At 40.1% G+C, this 20,632-nt stretch overlaps 4 protein-coding genes across 4 annotated transcripts in view; all 4 read left to right on the top strand.

Moving 5' to 3' along the window:
* Positions 1-5,446: 5,446 nt before the first annotated feature.
* On the top strand, positions 5,447-9,061 carry LOC138023013 (uncharacterized). The gene is made up of 3 exons (XM_068870049.1): positions 5,447-5,594; positions 6,199-6,838; positions 6,952-9,061. Exons 1-3 carry the CDS (start codon positions 5,447-5,449, stop codon positions 9,059-9,061), a joined length of 2,898 nt encoding a protein of 965 aa, XP_068726150.1.
* A 7,854-nt stretch (positions 9,062-16,915) lies between these two features.
* Positions 16,916-18,205, top strand: LOC138023012 (uncharacterized). Its single transcript, XM_068870048.1, has one exon. The coding sequence runs from the start codon at positions 16,916-16,918 to the stop codon at positions 18,203-18,205; it is 1,290 nt and encodes a 429-aa protein (XP_068726149.1).
* A 760-nt stretch (positions 18,206-18,965) lies between these two features.
* On the top strand, positions 18,966-19,877 carry LOC138023011 (uncharacterized). Its single transcript, XM_068870046.1, has one exon. It carries the CDS (start codon positions 18,966-18,968, stop codon positions 19,875-19,877), a length of 912 nt encoding a protein of 303 aa, XP_068726147.1.
* Positions 19,878-20,109: 232 nt separating this feature from the next.
* Positions 20,110-20,632, top strand: part of LOC138023010 (uncharacterized) — a 1,747-nt gene continuing 1,224 nt past the window's right edge. Inside the window, exons 1-2 of the mRNA XM_068870045.1 lie at positions 20,110-20,353; positions 20,421-20,632. The exon at positions 20,421-20,632 is cut by the window's right edge and continues 1,224 nt beyond it. Coding sequence (XP_068726146.1) covers positions 20,110-20,353; positions 20,421-20,632 — 456 coding nt within the window. The remainder of the gene's footprint in view (positions 20,354-20,420) is intronic.

The following is a 20,632-nucleotide window of genomic DNA, read 5'->3' as shown; positions in this document are numbered from 1 at the left end:
TTACGCTCGAATTCGACAACACAACATTTAGGGTTACGATTACATGTACTTTAGATGAAATTTTCACGTGATTATACTTTTGCACAATCTCGCAGTATTTAAATTCTGCTACTTGTATCCCGCCTTAGTCCGAAGATGATATAGATTTATATCGAAATATTACAAGCACATAACATCGTTTCCTTGCATTTGTTGTCTATCAAGTTTAGTCACAATGCAATTACTCGGTATAGCATTTATTCTTTATTTAGATGAAAGATATCAACTTGATTTAAGATCAAGTAATTTAAATGAATTGATTGGGCTTGATAAAAATTGTTGACAAGTAACATAAACATCGGTCCATGAGTGCCAAATTTATCACAAGATACTGATATTCTTAACGTCCATTGTGATTTGATAAACGAAAGCCTTATAGATGGTCAGGATACAGATTATATAAATTCCTTTTCAACAAGTGTACTACAACCAAGTTATTCCTTTACCCTTGAACCACGAAGAGTTACAATTAATCCTGTGAATGAAAATACAATTAGTTCCATAAGAATATTCATAACTGATGGAAAAAGACGATATCATTCTTCCACCACAAGAGTTTAGAGACGGATACAAACCAGTTCAAATGCCAAGAACTAAGAAACCAGTTCCAATGCCAAGAACTAAGATAGAGCAAACAGATAAAGCTCTGAAAGGTTACACAGAGTCTTATAAAATCAATGTTAAAAATAACAAAGACCCACTAGTGCAACTACAAAACACAAGAAAGGCTATTGAATGCCATATCACAAGTGTACTAACATCTATGAAAGGACTAAAATTTGTCGAAACACTTAAGGTAACATTTGCAAAAATGACAGATGGACAAATAGTGTATAAGACCGCCTATTTCAACAGTCAAGTTCAAACAATCATAAATAACACAGAAATTGCTAAATCATTACAATTATCAAAACAAAATATATTAAACAAGATTGCAGTTTGGATATCAGAGGGATCTGGTTGGACTGTTCAATCTGTTGACAATCATTATCTTAATGTGGTAAAATATAAACCGATGAAAAGCTCATCATATATTAAACTACCACAAGAACTAAGAAACAGTTCAAAGGGATTGATCAACATGAAAAATGAGGATAATGAATGCTTTAGATTGTCATATCCGACATTTAAACCCTCAAGCTAAATACCCACAGAGAATCAAAAAAATCGACAAACAATACATTGAAAATTTGGATTATTTAGGAATTGAATTCCCTGTGACTGTGAAACAGTACAACATCAATGTTTTCGGTTATGAAAACAAACAACCATACCCGATTTATGTTTCAAAAGAAAAGCATGAAGATCATATGAATTTATTATTAATCACAGAAAAAGAAAACAAGCACTATGTTCTTATCAAAGATTTCAATAAGTTAATGTACCATCAGAAAAAGCACAAAGAGAGGAAACATTTCTGCATGCAATGTCTTCAGTGTTTCAGTTCTGAAAAAGCATTGATCAATCACAAAGAAAACTGCATCCAAGTGAATGGCACACAAGCGATTAAAATGCCAACAAAAGACAACATATTAAAATTCAATAATTTCCATAAACAGTTGGCTGTTCCATTTGTCATTTATGCAGACTTTGAAGCTATAACTGAAGCTATAAAAATTCATGGATGTCAACCAAGCAACGACAAATCATTTACTGAGGCTTATCAGAAACATACCGACTGTGGTTATGGATACAAGGTTGTTTGTTGTTATGACGATAAATACACAAAACCAGTACAAATTTACAGAGGAGAAAAAGCTGTGTATAAATTCATGGAAGCCTTGTTAAATGAAGTAAAATATTGCAAAAAAAATGATCAAAAAAGAATTCAACAAACCATTGAAAATGACAAAAGACGATGAGGACAAATTTCAAAAAGCAAAGGAATGTCATATATGTGAAAAAGAATACAATAAAACCGATGTAATGGTCAGAGACCACTGTCATATTACAGGAAAATACAGAGGATCCGCGCTCATCAAGACTGTAATCTTAACTTTCGAATAACTTATAAAATTCCTGTTATATTCCATAATCTCCGCGGATATGACAGCCATTTTATAATGCAAGAGATTGGTGAAATAGTCAAGAATCATACATATACAAATAAAAAAAGGTGAAAAATGTCAAATGAACATCAATGCAATACCCAACAATATGGAAAAAAAAATGGCTTTCATTCTTGGTAATCTGACTTTCATTGATAGTTACCAATTCATGAGCTCTAATTTGCAAAGGCTTGTTTGTAATCTACCAAACGAATTATTGAAATATACTTCTCAAAAATTCAAAGGTGAAAAGCTTGCTTTAATGTCAAAAAAAGGAGTTTATCCATATGACTTCATGGACAGTTTTGAAAATTCAATGAAAAACTTCCAAAAAAAGAAGACTTTTACAACATATTAAATGATGAACATATATCAGATGAAGATTATAAACATGCTCAAAATGTATGGAACAATTTTAATCTGAAAAATATGGGTGAGTACCATAACTTATATCTCAAATCAGACATCCTTCTGTTAGCAGATGTTTTCGAAACCTTTCGAGAGACCTGTCTGCAATACTCTAAACTGGACCCATGTCATTATTTCACCAGTCCTGGGCTTTCCTGGGATGCTATGCTAAAAATGACTGATATTAAATAAGAGCTTATGACAAAGGTAGATATGTTTCAATTCATCGAAAAAGGGATGCATGGTGGAATAAGTTACATTGCCAACCAAATAAATACATAAAAACATATGATGAGAAGGCGCCCTCAAAGTACATTATGTATTTAGATGTCAACAATCTGTATGGTTGGGCAATGAGTGAATACCTTCCAACAGGTGGATTCAGATGGATGACAGAAAAACAGACATATAACACAAATTTATCCAAGTAGAAAGAAGACAGCAAGAAGGGTTTAATACTAGAAGTCGATCTGGAATATCCAGAAGAACTACACAACCTCCATAATGACTACCCATTAGCAGCTGAAAAGACGAAAGTATGTGAAAACATGCTATCAGAATATTGCAAAAAAGTAGCCAATAAATACAATATATCAACTGGTCTGGTACATAAACTACCAACTTTACAGAACAAAGAAAAATATGTGCTCCATTGCAGAAACCTTCAACTGTTAACTGACCTTGGATTAAAATTAACAAAAGTGCGTAGAGCACTTGAATTTGATCAATCACCATGGTTAAAACAGTATATCGATTTCAATACACAGAAGAGAACAAATGCAAAAAATAGTTTTGAAAGAGATTTTTTTAAATTAATGAACAATTCAGTATTTGGGAAAACAATGGAGAATATTAGAAAGCAAGTAGATGTTAGATTGGTAACTGATAAAAACAAACTATTAAAAATAGCTTCTTAACCAACTTATGTTAGTAGTAAAATATTTAATGAAAATCTAGTAGCAGTACATGAGATTAAAGAAACACTTACCCTAAACAGGCCGGCATATGTGGGTATGTGCATCTTAGATCTCAGCAAGACGTTAATGTATGATTTTCACTATAATTATATCAAACAAAAATACGGTAGCGAAGCGAAGTTATTATTATTCACAGACACAGACAGCTTGACCTATGAGATCGAAGCTGAAGACGTTTACAGGGATTTCTGGAATGATAAAGATAAATTCGATAGCAGTGATTATCCACAAGATTCTCCATATTTTGATAAGACCAATAAAAAGGTCATTGGTAAGTTCAAAGACGAGGCTGCTGGAATACCAGTCACTGAATTTGTAGGTTTACGATCGAAAATGTATAGTTATATGAAAGACAATCAAAAAGGAGGAAAGACTGCTAAGGGAATCAAGAAGAATATCATCAAAATAATATCAAGCATGAAAATTATAAAGAGGTTCTATTTAATAACAAACAAATACATCACACAATGAAAACAATCAGAAGTCAAAAACATCGATTAGGAAGTTATGAGATCAATAAGGTATCGCTATCTTGTTACCTTTCAACATATCGGTATTCATTAATTCGAAGAAGACATTATTTTAGAGATTAAACTGAAAAATGTCATCAGTCAAATTCCCCTTTATCCTGACTATTAGGCGGTGAAGGGATTTTCATTGGTAATGCTTTTCTGTTGAATCTATGTTGCATAGTCAACCGTTTGACGGTGTTTTTCTTTTCACGAGCATCCATAATCTTCCTCAACTCTTTAATGTAACCTCGTCTCCTTTTTTTCAAGCGCAACAATCTTCTCGCACTCTCGAAACAAACTCAATACTTTGGTTATCGAATCTGAGGTATTCTCGAGGTCGACAGTCGTAATATTGTTGACAAAATCATTTAAAGTGAAAGTAAATTGAAAATCGTTATCCCCAGCTTCAACCGCACACTGAGCTAATGCTTCTTGGATGTTTCTTTCACATGCAGTGATTTGATTCTTGAGAGTTGACACAGACTTCGGCATCTTGAGTTTCATAACAAACTTTAACATAAACTTTTTGAGTAAAGATTGTTAGCAAATTTTACTTCAAGAATTTATAATAAAGCACTTCTTACTTGTTTCATTGTAATTAGTTGGAAAAAATCATACGACCGTCTCGTGATCTGAAACAATAGCTATTAGTGATGACATCATCAAATTCCGGTTTTTCCGAGAATGTCACGCAATGGAAAAATGCATTTGCACCTTATGATAAAACACGACTGGTGATATCATGGCAAAACTGCCACGCATAGGGGTGTAAAATAAATGTAAACTATAATATAGAAAACATATATAGATTTCCAAAAATTGATTAGCCATCATATGGAAAGTAGTATGAGGTTCGGTTGATAATTGTTACGAAAAATAGCATTGCGTGACTAGCGTTACTTTCAAGAGGCTTCGCGAGAGTTCGTAGATTGTTTATTTTTAGGAGTGTGCGTAAGCGTTTCTAAATCGGTGTGTTTTGTAATCTTTCTATAATTAGATTGATTACTATTTTAGAAAGTTCTGGAAGCTTGTTGTGAGAGTATATAAGTAGACGAGTTGTAGCGGAGTTTTTTTTAACTAGTTTTTCACAAGCGAAGAGAGTTGGCGTTAGCCGTGTTTAGTCAAGTGTGACAGAAGCAGTGTTTATTCAAGTTGGCGGAGGCCGTGTAAGTTTGTCGAGTACGAGTTGTTCAGAGTTTTTACTTCGTGGAAACTACGTTCATTTTGGGAATAAATATTCTTGTTGTTGTTCCGAAAACCCTGCGTTAAGATTAATTTGCAAACTACATTTACTAAAAACACACGAACTCGTAAAATAGGGGGCCTGGTCCTGGAAAGGAATTCATTAGTTTGCAGACTAAAGAAACCAAGAAAGGACAATTCAAGAAGGAATTACAGCTAAAGTAAGGAGAACTGTACAAGAGAGTATATTGTGTTTTTGCTGTGAAATACTGCTATGAAAATGGAAAAACTTTTGCAGATGGGGAAAGAATTCGGGTTGGAAGGAGAAAAACTTCTCGAATTTGTGAGGGAAGAGGAAGGCAATTGGAAGAGGAGAAAGAAGAAAAACGTAGACGATTGGAATAGGAAAGAGAAGAAAAAAGGAGGCGGTTTGAAGAAGAAAAGGAAGAGAAACATCGATTACTTGAAGAAGATAGAAGAAGAGAAGACAAAGAGAGAGAAACTAGGCGATAACAACGCAAACTAAGAAAATTGGAGATGGAAGCCGATCGAGCTGTTGAAACAGAAAGAGGCTATTGAAGCGGCAAAAAGAGAACATGAGCTGGAGATTGCACGTTTGGCTGTGGAGAGTGCTGACGGGCGTCCTGAAGTGAGAGAGGATAGGGCCAAGACACCCAAGCTTCCCTAATTTGTCGATGGCAAGGACGACTTGGATGCTCATTTACAAAGATTTGAGAGATTTGCAGCGACAGCTAAATTGGAGAAGACAGGATGAGCTTCCAAATTTAGATGCTCTTTTGTCCGGACGCGCGCTAGAAGTTTATTAGCGGTTATTCGGGGAAGCAGCCCAAGATTATGACCGGGTAAAGCTAGCCTTGATGAAGAGATAGGACCTTACGGAGGATGGTTATCGCCGTAAATTTAAAGTATAAAAGGCGGAAGTTGATGAGAGCCCAGAACAGTTTATAGTGCGACTGGAGAGATACTTGTTGCGGTGGTTGGGACTGTCACATACTGAACGTTCTTTTGAAGGCCTAAAAGATCTAATTGTGGAAGAACAGTTTATTGAGTTAGCTATTCACCTTCCTGAAAGAGCCCCGGAAACGCTTGACCAGATAGCGAAAATCGCCGATCAATACTTGGAAGCTCATGGAAAGCACTTGTTGAGCTCTGCGACCAAGAATCCGTTAGTACAGTTCAAGGCGGAAGAAAAAAAGAACGCACAGAGTGACACAACAGCTCTCCAGTGTTACAAGTGTAATGCCCGCGGACACAAAGCAATTAACTGCCCAGCTCTAGCAAGAAAGTGTTTCCTATGTGGCAAGCAAGGTCATGAAGCAAGGAACTGTCGATCAGGTGAACGGAAGTCAGGAGGCCAAGGTAAAGATGGTAACCCTGTGCAACGCGGTCAAGTTAGTGCTGGCTGTTTGGTTAAGTCACCAGATCTTAACGCTACCCCCGAGGAAGTTAAGTCGTGTATTCAAAATGATCAGCTTCTGTTAGCCTGTGGCAAGAAAGTCCCGTTGCTAAGTAATGCCTGTGTTGAACCCTTAACTGGAGTAAGAAGTAAGATGCCAGTTGTAAAAGGCAGAGTTGGAGAGAAGACTGTTGACGTTTTAATACTGGTTTGCAGTGGAGTTGTAGTCAAGAAGGACCTTGTCGGCGAGGATAGGTGCCTATAGCAAGAATTTATGTTGATACGCCTTATCTTAAGGGTCATGTAGAAGCGTAGTACCTTTCAGATCCTATCTACGACTTAATTATTGGTAATGTACGTGATGCAAGGGATGCACAGAATCCAGACCCCAGTTGGCAAGAGGCTTGTGCAGTAACTACCCGAAATCAAGCTAAGAAAAAGTATGAACGCACGACTTTGAAGGTGCCTAGTACCCGTGAAAACCCTATTGTGGATAGAGAGAAACTCAAGCAGATGCAGCGTGAGGATGAGAGTCTGCGTAAGTACTGGGATCGAGACGGTGTGTTAGTGAAGGGTCAGGCGGAGATTTCCTTCGAAGAAAAATCTGGAGTACTGTACCGCCTGTACAAGCATCCTTACGTGAATGGTGGTAAACTGCTTAAACAAGTTATGGTACCTGAGAAGTTGAGACGCCCCATAATGGAAGTAGCTCACGGATCAATCATGGGCGGTCACATGGGCATCAAGAAAACAACAGACAAGATCCAGAGTGCATTTTATTGGCCTGGAATTCAAGGTGACGTCACCCGATTTTGCAAGTCCTGTGACGTGTGTCAGAAGACCGTAAGTAAAGGATCAGTGCCAAAGGTACCGTCAGAGAAGATGCCACTTATTGATAAACTTTTTAAGAGAGTAGCAATAGATCTTGTTGGTCCTATCAGTCCCCCGAGTGAAGAAGGACACATATATATTGACACTGGCAGATTTTTCGACTTGCTACCTGAGGCTGTGCCACTAAAGAATATTGACACAGAGACTGTAGCAGAGGCATTGGTAGATATCTTCAGCCGTCTAGGAGTACCCGAAGAAATCTTGAGTGATCTGGGTACGCAGTTTGTTTCTGACTGTATGAGAGAAGTCACCCGACTACTAAGCATTAAACAGCTTACAACAACACCCTATCACCCGATGTGTAATGGTTTGACGGAGAAGTTCAACGGAACGATGAAATCTATGCTGAAGAGACTGTGTAGTGAGCAGCCAAGACAGTGGCATCGCTACATAAACCCGCTGTTGTTTGCTTATCGTGAAGTTCCCCAAGAGTCCACTGGTTTTTCACCGTTTGAGCTGTTATATGGAAGAGCTGTTAGAGGACCAATGGCTATACTCAAACAGCTGTGGACGAAAGAAGTTGACGAGCCTGAGGTAAAGAACAGTTACCAGTACGTTTTTGAATTACGAGAGAAGTTAGAAGATACCCTTAAACTCGCCCATAGTGAACTGGAGAAAGCGCAGCAGAAAGGAAAGCACTATTACGACCGCAAGTCTAAAGTTAGGAAGTTCCAGTCAGGTGAGAAAGTGCTTATACTGCTACCTACCGACCATAACAAGCTACTTATGCAGTGGAAGGGTCCCTTTGAAGTTAGTTCTGTAGTAGGTCTCAATGACTACAAAGTGAAAGTAAAAGGCAAGGAGAAAGTTTACCACGCTAACCTTCTTAAAAAGTACTTTGAGCGAGAGGAGACTACACCCGAAGGAGCAGTAGCTGGTGGAGTAGGCGCTTTGTGTGTAGACGATGCTGTCGACTGTGCAGCTAAAGCTGATGAAGCAGAGGGAGAACACGTTGATTTTTTAGAGCTTGGTGGATATGTAGCCAAAGAATCGATCGCGGATGTTGAAACCGGACCAAATCTGACGGATGACCAACGGAATGAATTTATCGATCTGGCTAAACAGTTCACGAATTTGTTTACTGAAGCTCCAGGTGCCACAGATCTCGTTCAGCATCATATTAAACTCATTTCAGACGAGCCGGTTAGATCAAGACCTTATCCAGTACCTTACAGTATCAGAGAATCACTGAGAAGAGATATTGCCGACATGATCAAAATGGGAGTTATTAGGGAGTCCAGTTCTCCGTATGCATCACCTGTGGTTGTAGTGAAGAAAAAAGACAACACAAACCGTGTGTGCATTGATTATCGGAAATTAAATAAACTAACTGTATTTGATCCCGAGCCTATGCCAACTGCTGAACATTTGTTTCAGAAGCTTAGTGGAGACAAGTTCTATTCAAAAATTGACCTTAGCAAGGGATATTGGCAGATAACAGTACCAGAGGAGGACATACAGAAAACGGCGTTCGTAAAACCGGACGGGTCGTACGAGTTCCTGAAGATGTCGTTTGCAATGATCAACTCGGCAGCAACACTGAAGCGTGCAATGAAGAAGTTGCTAAGAGATCTAGCCAATTTTTAATGTTGATTTCTACTGGGATGATATATTGGTTCACACCCATACGTACATGTTAGAGCCCTAAGAGAGCTATTTTCGCGCCTTGTACAAGCGGGGTTCACTATTAGACCTACTAAGTGCCTACATGTATTCGGTGTAAACAGTGTGGATTTCCTAGGCCATCGTCTGGAGTAAGGAATGATTGGTCTACATCAGGATAACGTGGAGAAAATCAAAGATGCCCCAAGGCCAAGCACAAAGAAAAAGGTGCGATCATTTATTGGTCTAGCAGGATACGACAGAGATTTCATTCCCAACTTTGCAGCGATCGCAGTGCCCCTATCTGATCTTACACGGAACGGCCAACCCAGTAAAGTTGAGCGGGGTGAAGCACAAGAGAAAGCCTACCAAACAATCAATTCTTACCTAACAAGTGAGCCTATTTTACGACTTCCCAATCCAGCTAAAACTTATTTCTTAAGGACGGACGCTTCCAACAGTGGGATTGGTGAAGTATTAATGCAGAAACATGATGAGAAGTTGTTTCCCGTTTGCTACGCAAGCAAGAAATTGACAGGTGCAGAAAGGAACTACTCCACAATTGAGAAAGAATGTGTAGCGATTGTATGGAGTATCAAGAGATTTCATCTTTATTTATACGAAGTTTCTTTTGTTCTTCAGACAGACCATGAACCCTTAAACTATATGAACAGTGCTAAGTTCGTCAACGGACGTCTTATGCGTTGGGCTATGTTTTTGAAAAGTTATTCACTCACAGTTGAAGCCATTAAGGGCTCAGAGAACGTTGGAGAAGATTACTTGAGTCGTGCTGAGGAATGACATTGAACTGCCCCTTGTTTAGCAATTTTCTTGTTTAGGATAAATTTAGGAAATTTCTTCTAGAAGGGGGTTATGTTACGAAAAATAGCATTGCGTGACTAGCGTTACTTTCAAGAGGCTTCGCGAGAGTTTGTAGATTGTTTATTTTTAGGCGCATGCGTAAGCGTTTCTAAATCGGTGTGTTTTGTAATCTTTCTATAATTAGATTGATTACTATTTTAGAAAGTTCTAGAAGCTTATTGTGAGAGTATATAAGTAGACGAGTCCAAGCGGAATTCTTAACTAGTTTTTCACAAGCGAAGAGAGTTGGCGTGTTTAGTCAAGTGTGACAGAAGCAGTATCTATTCAAGTTGGCGGAGGCCATGTAAGTTTGTCGAGTACGAGTTGTTCAGAGTTTTTACTTCGTGGAAACTACGTTCATTTTGGGAATAAATCTTCTTGTTGTTGTTCCGACAACCCTGCGTTCAGTTTAATTTGCAAACTTACTTTCCTCAAAACATTCGAACTCGTAACAGTAATATTTAAAATATATATAGATTTCCAAAATTAGTTATCCAACTAATGGAGTAGTATGGTAGTTGGGTTGGTTAAAGATCAAAATTGATCTTGAACCCCCAACTACTATACTACTATGGGGGTTGGATTTTATTTGCGTATATGTGCTTCGTAGGATGTTTCACATGATTTTTTGCAAATTCTTGGCTCAGGTTAATGGTGATTGATACAATCATGTGATCAAATACAACAATTGCAAAGGAGGAGTATGCCTGTACATTGCCTTGATGCCATATTCCACTTACTCCTAGCTAGGATACAATCAAGCAGGGACCCTGCCCCTGTTGCATAGGTATTGATGCGTCCATGGCTTAGTACATGATGGGTTTCACAAATTTGGTATCAGCGATGATACGTATGAATTCGTCTACAAAGCCCTGTCGCAGTTCTCTCAATAACAAAGAGATTTACATTCGCGAAAGGTTTGCCGCTAACTACAAACTACAGGCTTTTGCTTGTCCAGAAAACCGTCATAAAAATTGTCTCGCTTCTAGATTATTGTTCTTGTTTGTGAACTCGTTCGAGAACTGTGGTTAACAGAAAATAAGCTGAAATCAAATGAAAATAATTTAATTTTTTGAAAACCCAAATTAGACTCGTTGTTCGACATTTATACGTTAGCGTAACCTGTCATCAAAGATTGCTTTTATCAATGTCGCTCTTTCATTCTAACTCAGCGTTGATTTAAACTGACAGGATATGTTGTCGGTCAAATCTGGTGTCAGTTTGAATCCGTAATCAGTGAGCCTCATTTTACCTAGGTTGCACTTCACCTAATCAACCCCAGGATTGAGAACACCATACCTTCCCTCAAGCTCTGCCCTACGCATGCATTTTCAACACATCTACAATCTTGGACAAAATTGTTGAGAAAACTCTGCTTTTGGACTAAACTCCGATCACGAGTATGAAAAATAAGCTCTCTTTTTGCCCCCACACCCTCTGATCAATGTTGCTAGACGAAACAAAGCATGTCGAACCTGGGCTTATCAACATTGGTTGTAGGGGGGAGGGGGATCGCTAAAAATGTGCGATATTAAGGACGTAGTGCGCAAAATAACCCCTGTTTTTAATATTCTCAACCCTTTTTGTCCAACATTGTCTGGGGATCATTTTGCCCAAGAACACAAAACGGGTGTATGTATGAGTTCTGTAGGTACAAAAAAGAAAATATATCAGTCGTAGGCATGTCGTCATGGTATTCGATTGACAATTAGAGTTAATTAGCCCTAATAAAGAAAAACAATGTTACGTCATCATTGAGGTTCATTGTCAAAACAACTGGAAATGGTACATAATAGTCATGTTGACGACGCTTTAGGAGCGTATATTTTATTACAGGTGCAAGATCATAACGACGAAGCAAAAGATGTTGCTGAGGAAGTAGGAGTTTCATTAGTAACAATCTTTAGGATCAAGAAAGGTGTCCAAGGCCTTAAAAGGGAAGTTGTCACGCTGTTCGTTGGTAAAAGCCACAACAAAGGTGTGATCAGATGTGACCCATACGATAAACTATATGGACCCTTCTTTGAAAAATATGTCAGAGAACAGTTCCCTAAACGTTTTGGGAAAGCAAACAAGAATGTGGTATAACAGGAGCAAAATAGTAATAGAGCAAATTACTTCCGGTTGCAAGAAACCCACTTCCTGTTTGTAAACCGTGCGTCTTCGAATACGAATTGTCACGAATTTTAAGTATAACTGCAAGGCATTATATTTATTTCCCCTACTGTTTTCTCAAGGCGTTGCTAATGAGTATAAACTATGCACAAAATCAATGAGATTTCTACATTTCTTACAAAAAGTGACGCATTTCAACGGTTAACACACCGGCTGGCTAAAAACAGACTGGTCATGAAAAATATTTCAAATCTGTTCAAATCACGTTAACCGACCAAAATTTCTCATTCCTTCGCCGTAAATCTATGTCAGTTAAAGAACACACAAAATTAACCGTTGTTAACCGTGCAATTTCCTTATTGTGTGTAATCTTACATAAATATATCTGCGATAATTTCATATCTGTATATACATATTGATCAGTGTAAACCAAAGTGGGCAAAAACAGCTAGGGCAAGGCCGACTGGTTTTGATATAACTCCTTCATATTGTCCTCGTTATAGGACTCAGTAGGTCTCTTACTTCTTAATCGTACTAATGTATGAATTCCACGATGTAAAAGAACAGCAATTCGCAGTGCGGTAAAGTAAAGTAAACAGAACCCTATCTTACGTAGACAATTCACGTACATCGCTAATAATGCACTGCTGTAACAATGTTTGTTTCACGCAATATTATTGTATGACAAGTAATCCTCGACAACTTACTGTGTATCAGCTATGAGAAGACGAGTTTTACATACTATAAACATATGAGAGTGTTCACACTCTCATATAGACAGATATTTGATAGTTTATACCAAATACAATCTTGGACAAAATTGTTGAGAAAACTCTGCTTTTGGACTAAACTCCGATCACGAGTATGAAAAATAAGCTCTCTTTTTGCCCCCACTCCCCCTGATCAATGTTGCTAGACGAAACAAAGCATGTCGAACCTGGGCTTATCAACATTGGTTGTAGGGGGGAGGGGGATCGCTAATAATGTGCGATATTGAGGACGTAGTGCGCAAAATAACCCCTGTTTTTAATATTCTCAACCCTTTTTGTCCAAGATTGTAGCTTGTTAATGCTTCGTATCATCGTATCGGTTACTGTATTCATACAACGAATGAAATTATATATGAAATGGATCATATATTGAACTGCGGATATGAAATCAAGTGACGCTATGATCCTCGCTGTTATGCACGCAATTTTCGCAATTGCGTAGCGAAGCCTGAAAAATTCATGACTTAAACGAGGTTTGAACCCGTGACTTCGCAATATCGTTTTTACCGGTACTTGAACTCGGACCCTCCAGGGCCGGGTTCCTGAAAGGTGTAATAACTCTATTCCTGGGATAAATGTACCTTATTCCAGGCACATTTATCACTGGAATAGGGTTATTATGTTGTGGTTTAATTTGATTTTTGGTTTAAATTTTCTCAAACCGGTTTATTTCTTTCAAACCAGTTTGTTTTTTTCAAACCAGTTCAAGTATTGAACTGGGGTGCAGGGATGGCGCAGTGTTGAGAGCACTCGCCTCTCACCAATGTGGTTTAGAAGTGCCTTTGAATGATTAGCTTCAAACAGAAAGTGTGGATCATGGTCACGATAGTGCATTTAGGTTCCAAAAATGTTTGTTCAGTTCATCTGAGTGCGTATTTACCCGAGGTAAAATGATGATCACTAATTTAGGTAAAAACGGATTCAACCTGAGAATGGATTTCACCGGCAACCTCGAAAATAGAGATCGGAGAACAAGTTAGAACATATTATATAGGAAAACTCTTGCTTGTAAAGTTTTACGATAGGTTATTTCCATAACACGGCTGATAAGTAAATTCACTCAAAAGGAAAAGGGAAAAGTAGTACTTCTTAAAGCCTCCAGCTTTCAAACTGAACCGGGCGTTCAAATTCATCATAACCGGGATACGGGTCACCTCATTTTTTTTTTTGCAGTTAATCTACTAGAGGCACAAACGGAAGTAATATAAGTAAATGAACTGGGTTTGCATTACATTTGCGTCTGCGTAGGGGTTTTCTTTAAGGCCCATTTAAACTGTCTCAACATTTGCTTCCACATGACTTTGTATTCAACAATGTCGAACCAAATGTTTGGTGAGTTGAACGAGTCGCTCAACATTTTTAAAAGAGTTAAAAATGGGAAACTGATTTAAACTTTCATTTTATTAATTAACATTAACTTTGTTCTAGAAAAAGGTTGGATGGAGTTGAAGCCGTTTGAACAATCCATTCATCATTTGCAGAACACAAGTATGTTCGCATCCAGAACGCATCCAGCATAAGTCTGGAAGGGAGAGTCTACCTTCATGTTCCTAATTTCTCGCAAACATGGAATTGGCTCAAAAGTTGGCCGGATTGTTCGAACCGTTTGAACGGCCTCCGCGTGCACAACTTTGTTTTTGCTTCCAACATTCGCCCAGCAACGGTCTAACGAACGAATGTTCGCCAAATGTTGAACCTTTTTGACCTCAAAAATTCGTAAAGCAAGAGCAACAGCAGTAAGCGGGTGCAGAAAAAAGTAATTTTCTGACAGTTTTTTTCGATTTCTCTTCCTTCTCCTCAGTGTTCCTGGACTTATGCTTCGGTGTATCTTGGAGGCTTTTGTTTGCCTATATACTACTTAGGCAGTTTTTTTCCCACACACCACCCCTTTTTATTTTCACTGAATTCAATCAGTTTTAAAGGTCTGGAATAGGGAGTTTATTGTTGGGTTGCAGGGATCCACAGACTTACGTAACCTTCTTGATACCTTGGGAATTCACATTTTATTTCAGTGTTAATGCGTGACACTTGCGAGACAGTGATTTACGTCACGTTTAGGTTAATTGCCCTTTGATCTTTAAATTCTTTACTTTCGGAGTGTGGTTAAGTTAGTCCGTAGCGTGTAAGTCATGATGTCTACAAGAAGAAATTATAAAGCCTACGGTGTCGCGGGACCGATATGTAAGTTCATTTATCTGTAGCTTTCCCTTTTTGTTTTATGGCTAGCTTTCAATTAAGTGTATTCGTTATTATTCATGCGTGATTATTGTAGTTTGCATACCGTGCCCTCGTGGCTGCGTGAATCTATTTACATCGATTTCGCTTTACTAGCTTTATAGTTTTGCTTGTATTGTTTAGTATTTCTTTCATGCTGTAGCGCGTTTTTATTTATTTATTTTCGGTTTTCTTTGCACGTTGCATGTTTAGCTGTATTTTCTCGATCGCCAGGTGCTTTGTGTAATTTTTATTTTATGTAGATGTCTTATGCCAGCGTTTTATCGTTTGTTTACAATTTACGAGATCAACCAATAAACACAATTTAAATGTCACTTCGGTCTCCGTAAAGTACGCCCGTTTGGTATTTTGTCCGGTCGCGATTTTCTTGGCAATTCATTCGGCCTTGATGTTCGCTTGCCGCTACAGTAAAATATCGCAATAGACGCCTGGGTTTGAATTTGAATTAAAGTTCGTCGAAGATGAGTGTTAGTGGTACCCCTTCACCTCAAGTTACAGTTCAAAAGATTCTCGTTGCGGAAGATAAAGAAGCTCCAAATGTCGAAATTTCAAATTGGTTACATGATGTTAGAAACTTTGGTTTAGATGAAGAACAAAGTCTTCCGGACATACAATGCGGTCATTCAGGATTGCGTGCCCCGCACGAGCGAACTTTGACCGATAAAGGAAGAGCTTATCAGTTGGAAATTCGCGGCAAAGAGAAAAGAGAATTTGAGACGAAATTACGAAAACATATTGGAATTATCTATTCTTTGTTTGACTCTCGTGTTGGTCGTGAAGTGTTAGAAAAGGAAATGGAAAATCTAGACTCAATTAAAGAGGAGTTGAACGTAGCGCATAGAGCCTGTGATGCATTGCTTGAGGAAGAGAGCGCTAAAGGTGCCGCCTATCGTGATTTTGACCTATGTGATCGGGAGTACGCCGAATGTCGAATTCGCCTATCGGAAAGGCTTCGTTCAATCGATCAGCAATTGGAATTAGAGTACGAAAGAAGCAGGCATGAGGCTACGTCAACAAAGTCAAGCCGTTCGGGAAGAACGAAAGCGTCGGGTTCTTCTAGATCTTCAGCCATGTCAAAGAGAGCAGAGGCGGCTGCTAGAGCGGCAAAGCTTAAAATGGAAATGAAGTATCTCGAACATGAAACCAATTTGAGGCGGATTCAGTTAGAGAAGGAGATTGCATTGGCAGACGCTGAAGAAGAAGCAATCAGATTGGTCATGACCGATCAGGCAGAGACCAACAGCGCAGCGCGTCTAAATCTTAAACTGATTAAGGAAAGTCAAGAAAGTGCACCTGAAACTAAAATTGAAGCAGGGAAACTTCCCATAAAACATAGTTCTTTCGAGCCACCGTTGTCTACAGTAGGCGCGATAGTTAAAAAAGAGCAGAGGCCAGCTTCAGAAGGGACAACAAGGCCACAAGATTCGACCCTTCAACAAATAGTGAATCTTCAAGCCAAACAAGCCGAATTAAGTGCTCAGTTTGTCAGCCAGCAGAGAGCAAGCACGCTGCCCTCTCAAGAACCGCCAGTGTTTAGTGGGAACTATTTCGATTATCCTACGTTCATCGCTGCCTTCGAGGCGATGATAGATAAGAAGGTGGACTCACAGAGGATAGGTTGTATTTTTTGTGCAAGTATACTTCCGGCAAGGCCCACGAAGCCATTAAAGGTTTCTTGACTTGGAACTCCGACAAAGGTTACGAAGAAGCTCGCAAACTCTTGGCTCAGCGGTTCGGAAATCCGTTTCGAGTGGCCGAAGCTTACAAGTCCAGACTGCGAAGTTGGACTCAGATAGCGGATGGAGATAGTGCCGGTATCCAAGATTTCGCCGATTTTCTTGTTTGCTGCGAAGGAGCTATGCAATCCATGCAGTATATGGAAGAACTGAACTCACCAAGGATATTGCAGGAAATCAGCTCCAAGTTACCACTCAGGTCGGGCTCTAGGTGGTGTCGCGAGGCACGTGACGTTTTGAGAAAGACAAACAGAACAGTATCCTTTCACGACTTAGTTGTTTTCATCAAGGAAGAAGCAGACCTCGCAAAGGACCCAGTATTTTCCCCCGAAGCCCTGAAGAGAGAGAAAAACAAGATGACCGATAAGAACAGGGGAAAGAGGGTTCAAGGAGCAAACAGTTTCGTGTCGCTTTCCTCTCGAACCCAGTCTAGTGAAAGCAGACGGAAATCCAATGAAGTACCAAGGCCGAAACAGCAAATAAGCTTATGCCCCTTGTGCAGCGGTAGTCATCAACCTGACAAGTGCGGAGAGCTTCGCAAGGGGAGCGTAGATGAACGGATGGAGATTATTAGATCTAAAGGCCTTTGTTTTGGATGCCTGAAGAAAGGTCATCAGTCAAAAAACTGTCGAGCCCGATTGACTTGTGAGAAATGCGGGAAACAGCATCCCACCTCTCTTCATATTCCTAATGACAAGGAACAGAACAAAAGTCAGCATAGTACCTCTCAATCAACTTTGTCCGATTCAGCTCATAGTCATCAAGCAAGCTCTGAAGTCGTGGTCGAAAATATGAACTCCAAGCCCACTGCCAGCGTGTGTAGCGCAGTCGATTGGCATGGTGTTGTAACCAATTCATTGATCATTCCAGTTTTCGTGCATCATAAGGATAATCCCGAGGTCAAAATCATGATTTACGCCTTACTAGACGACGCAAGTGATACAACATTTATCACGACCAACGTCAAAGAGAAACTTGGAATCCCCGGCGTGACTTCGAAGCTCATTCTCAGCACCATGCTTGGAAAGGAAGAAATCCCTGTTTCCCGAGTCGACGGATTAGTAGTCGAGAGGATTGACCAACGTGTTCAAGTGGAACTACCCAAGACTTATACTAGGGAGCAGATACCTTCAAGAAGGGATCAAATTCCCAAGCCGGAGGTTGCGGCGGCATGGCCACATCTGAAAAGAATCAAAGATAAGATAATGCCATATCAAGAGGAAGTGGAGGTCGGATTGCTGATTGGCTGTAATTGCCCAAAGGCCATTAAGCCTAAAGAGGTCATCGTTGGTAGAGGAGAAGATCCCTATGCGGTTCGCACCTTGTTAGGTTGGGGCATAATCGGCCCTGTCAGTCTGTCGGAGTGTGTGGAACGTGATTGCGAAGAGCATGCAGTCTCGTCCCGATCATAGCAGGTGAAGTTAACACTGGCTGTCTTAGCACCAATCATAGCTTTGTGTTGAGTTCTCAAACCAAGGAAGAGATAACTCCCTTCTCAGTTCAAAGAATGTTCGAACAAGACTTCTCTGAACGATATAACAACGACCCAGGACTTTCTAAAGAAGACAGAAAATTCCTCGCTATTGCAACGGAAGGAATTACCCAGCTAGAGAATGGCCATTATGAGCTGCCTCTCCCCCTAAGGGATCCGGACTTAAGGCTTCCAAACAATCGAGACTTAGCTCTACGTCGATTGTCACAACTGAAGAGAAGGTTCCTCGCTGATGAAAGATACCGCAACGACTATGTGACGTTCATGGAGGGCGTCATAAGTAAAGGTTATGCTGAAAGGGTGAGGTTAGGCTTCCCTATCAACAAAGACGTGAAGAAACGTGAAGAGAACCAAAGTGCCATGTCATTGTCCCAGTCAAGAGAAACCAGTACTTGGTATATCCCTCACCATGGGGTATACCATCCAAAGAAGCCGAATAAAATTCGCGTGGTGTTTGACTGTGCCGCAGAGTGCAATGGGGAGTCGCTGAATAAACATCTACTGGAAGGCCTGGTTTTAAGAAACACCCATGCTGGCTTCTCAGCAGGTTTTGTCAAGAACCTTAGTGTATTATGTGCGACATGGAGTCGATGTTATACCAAGTTTACGTGAAAAGAGATTTACTGCGCTTTTTCTGGTGGGAAGGTGGTGACTTGCCGAAAAGTCCAGTGGAGTACAGAATGACAGTGCACCTATTTGGAGCGACCTCGTCGCCAGGTTGCGCTATTTTTGCCCGTAAGAAGACAGCACAAGATGGTGAGAAAGAGTTTGGAGCTGAAGCCGCGGACTTTTTACGAAAGAATTTCTACGTTGACGACGGTTTGAAATCCTGTTCCACAGTTGAGGAGGCAACCATGCTGGTATCGTCTGTGAAAGAGATGTGCAAGAAAGCAGGTTTTAATCTGCACAAGTTTGTTTCGAATAAGAAAGAGGTTTTGAGAAGCATTCCAATTTCTGACCGAGCTGATGACCTCAAGAACATAGATCTCGATCTGGACAAGCTGCCAATAGAGAGAGCACTCGGAGTGCATTGGTGTATCCAGTCAGACACGTTTCAGTTTCGCTTAACGCTGAAAGATCGTCCTTGTACAAGGAGAGGGATTCTGTCCAACATAAGCTCAATTTTTGACCCACTTGGTTTTGTTGCACCAATCCTATTGGAGGGAAAGAGCATCTTACAAGATCTGTGTCGTGACGGTGTGGGCTGGGATGACCCCATACCCGACGTAATTAAGATAAGATGGGAAAAATGGCGAGCTGAGCTTCCTATCCTTCAACGTCTCTCAATTCCCAGATGCTTCAAGCCCGAAAACTTTGGATCTGTTGTGAAGAAAGAGCTACATCATTTCTCGGACACAAGTACAAAGGGTTATGGGCAATGTGGTTATCTAAGGCTTCAAGATGATTCTGGCAGAATTCACTGTTCTTTCGTAGCCGGCAAGTCACGAGTAACCCCCCTCAAGCCTGTGACAATTCCGCGCCTTGAGCTACAAGCCGCTGTGACATCCGTGAAGGTCAGCCGTCAGATAAGTCAAGAGCTGAGCCTTAAAGATGTCCCAGAGTTCTACTGGTCTGATAGCAAAGTGGTTTAGGGATACATCTCAAATGAAAGTCGAAGATTCCATGTCTGTAGCCAATCGAGTTCAGCTGATTCACGATGCAAGTTCGGTAGATCAATGGAAGTATGTGGAGTCGAAATCAAATCCAGCCGATGAGGCCTCACGTGGACTTAGTCCAAGCACTCTCTTAACGCCGAAGTGGTTAAAGGGACCAACCTTTTTGTAGCAAGTAGAAGATAAGTGGCCTTTTGGCAGAAATGAAGATATGCTTGATTCGTGTGAAGTATTACCCTCTGACCCTGAGGTGAAGAAAGCCATAGTTCTAACCACAATGGCAACAAAGAAAGAATTGAAGATCGCCGACCGATTGGATTACTTCTCAGATTGGTTCCGTGCAAAAAGGGCCATCGCCTTCAGTTGGCTTTACCTTTGTAAGCTACGAGAGAAAATATCTGTAGAGTGCAAGGGTAGCAACAATCCAACAATCCAGATCAAGAACAACAATCCAGGTTGGAGATCTTCAGAGAGCTGAAAATGTGATTATCAAGTCAGTCCAATCTGCCGCTTTTCCCGAAGAACTCAAGTCATTGAGATCCACGCAAGATTTTCAGTCGTCTGGAGAGAGGTCGACAGCCCGAGAGAGAAAGGGTCGTCTAAAGAATTTCTCTCCACTCCTTAAGCTGGATCCATTTTGTGACGCAGAAGGAGTTCTACGCGTCGGAGGACGCTTAGCAAATTCTTCCCTCCCGTTTGAAATGAAGTTTCCTGTGATCCTACCTCGGCGAAGC

This window comes from Montipora capricornis, chromosome 11, assembly GCF_036669925.1.
Source record: "Montipora capricornis isolate CH-2021 chromosome 11, ASM3666992v2, whole genome shotgun sequence".
NCBI classification, from domain to species: Eukaryota; Metazoa; Cnidaria; class Anthozoa; order Scleractinia; family Acroporidae; genus Montipora; species Montipora capricornis.
Note: the sequence above shows the minus strand (reverse complement) of the source record. Positions and strands in the feature narration are given on the sequence as shown.

Bases quoted from the DNA above. Each gene is read 5' to 3' on its own strand.
- LOC138023013 (XM_068870049.1), top strand. From the start codon at position 5,447: ATGGAAAAACTTTTGCAGATGGGGAAAGAATTCGGGTTGGAAGGAGAA. The intron at 5,595-6,198 runs GTTTGAAGAAGA...GTTCTTTTGAAG, and splicing joins AGAGAAGAAAAAAGGAGGCG to GCCTAAAAGATCTAATTGTG. The intron at 6,839-6,951 runs GTGCCTATAGCA...ACGTGATGCAAG, and splicing joins GACCTTGTCGGCGAGGATAG to GGATGCACAGAATCCAGACC.
- LOC138023012 (XM_068870048.1), top strand. From the start codon at position 16,916: ATGCAATCCATGCAGTATATGGAAGAACTGAACTCACCAAGGATATTG.
- LOC138023011 (XM_068870046.1), top strand. From the start codon at position 18,966: ATGACAGTGCACCTATTTGGAGCGACCTCGTCGCCAGGTTGCGCTATT.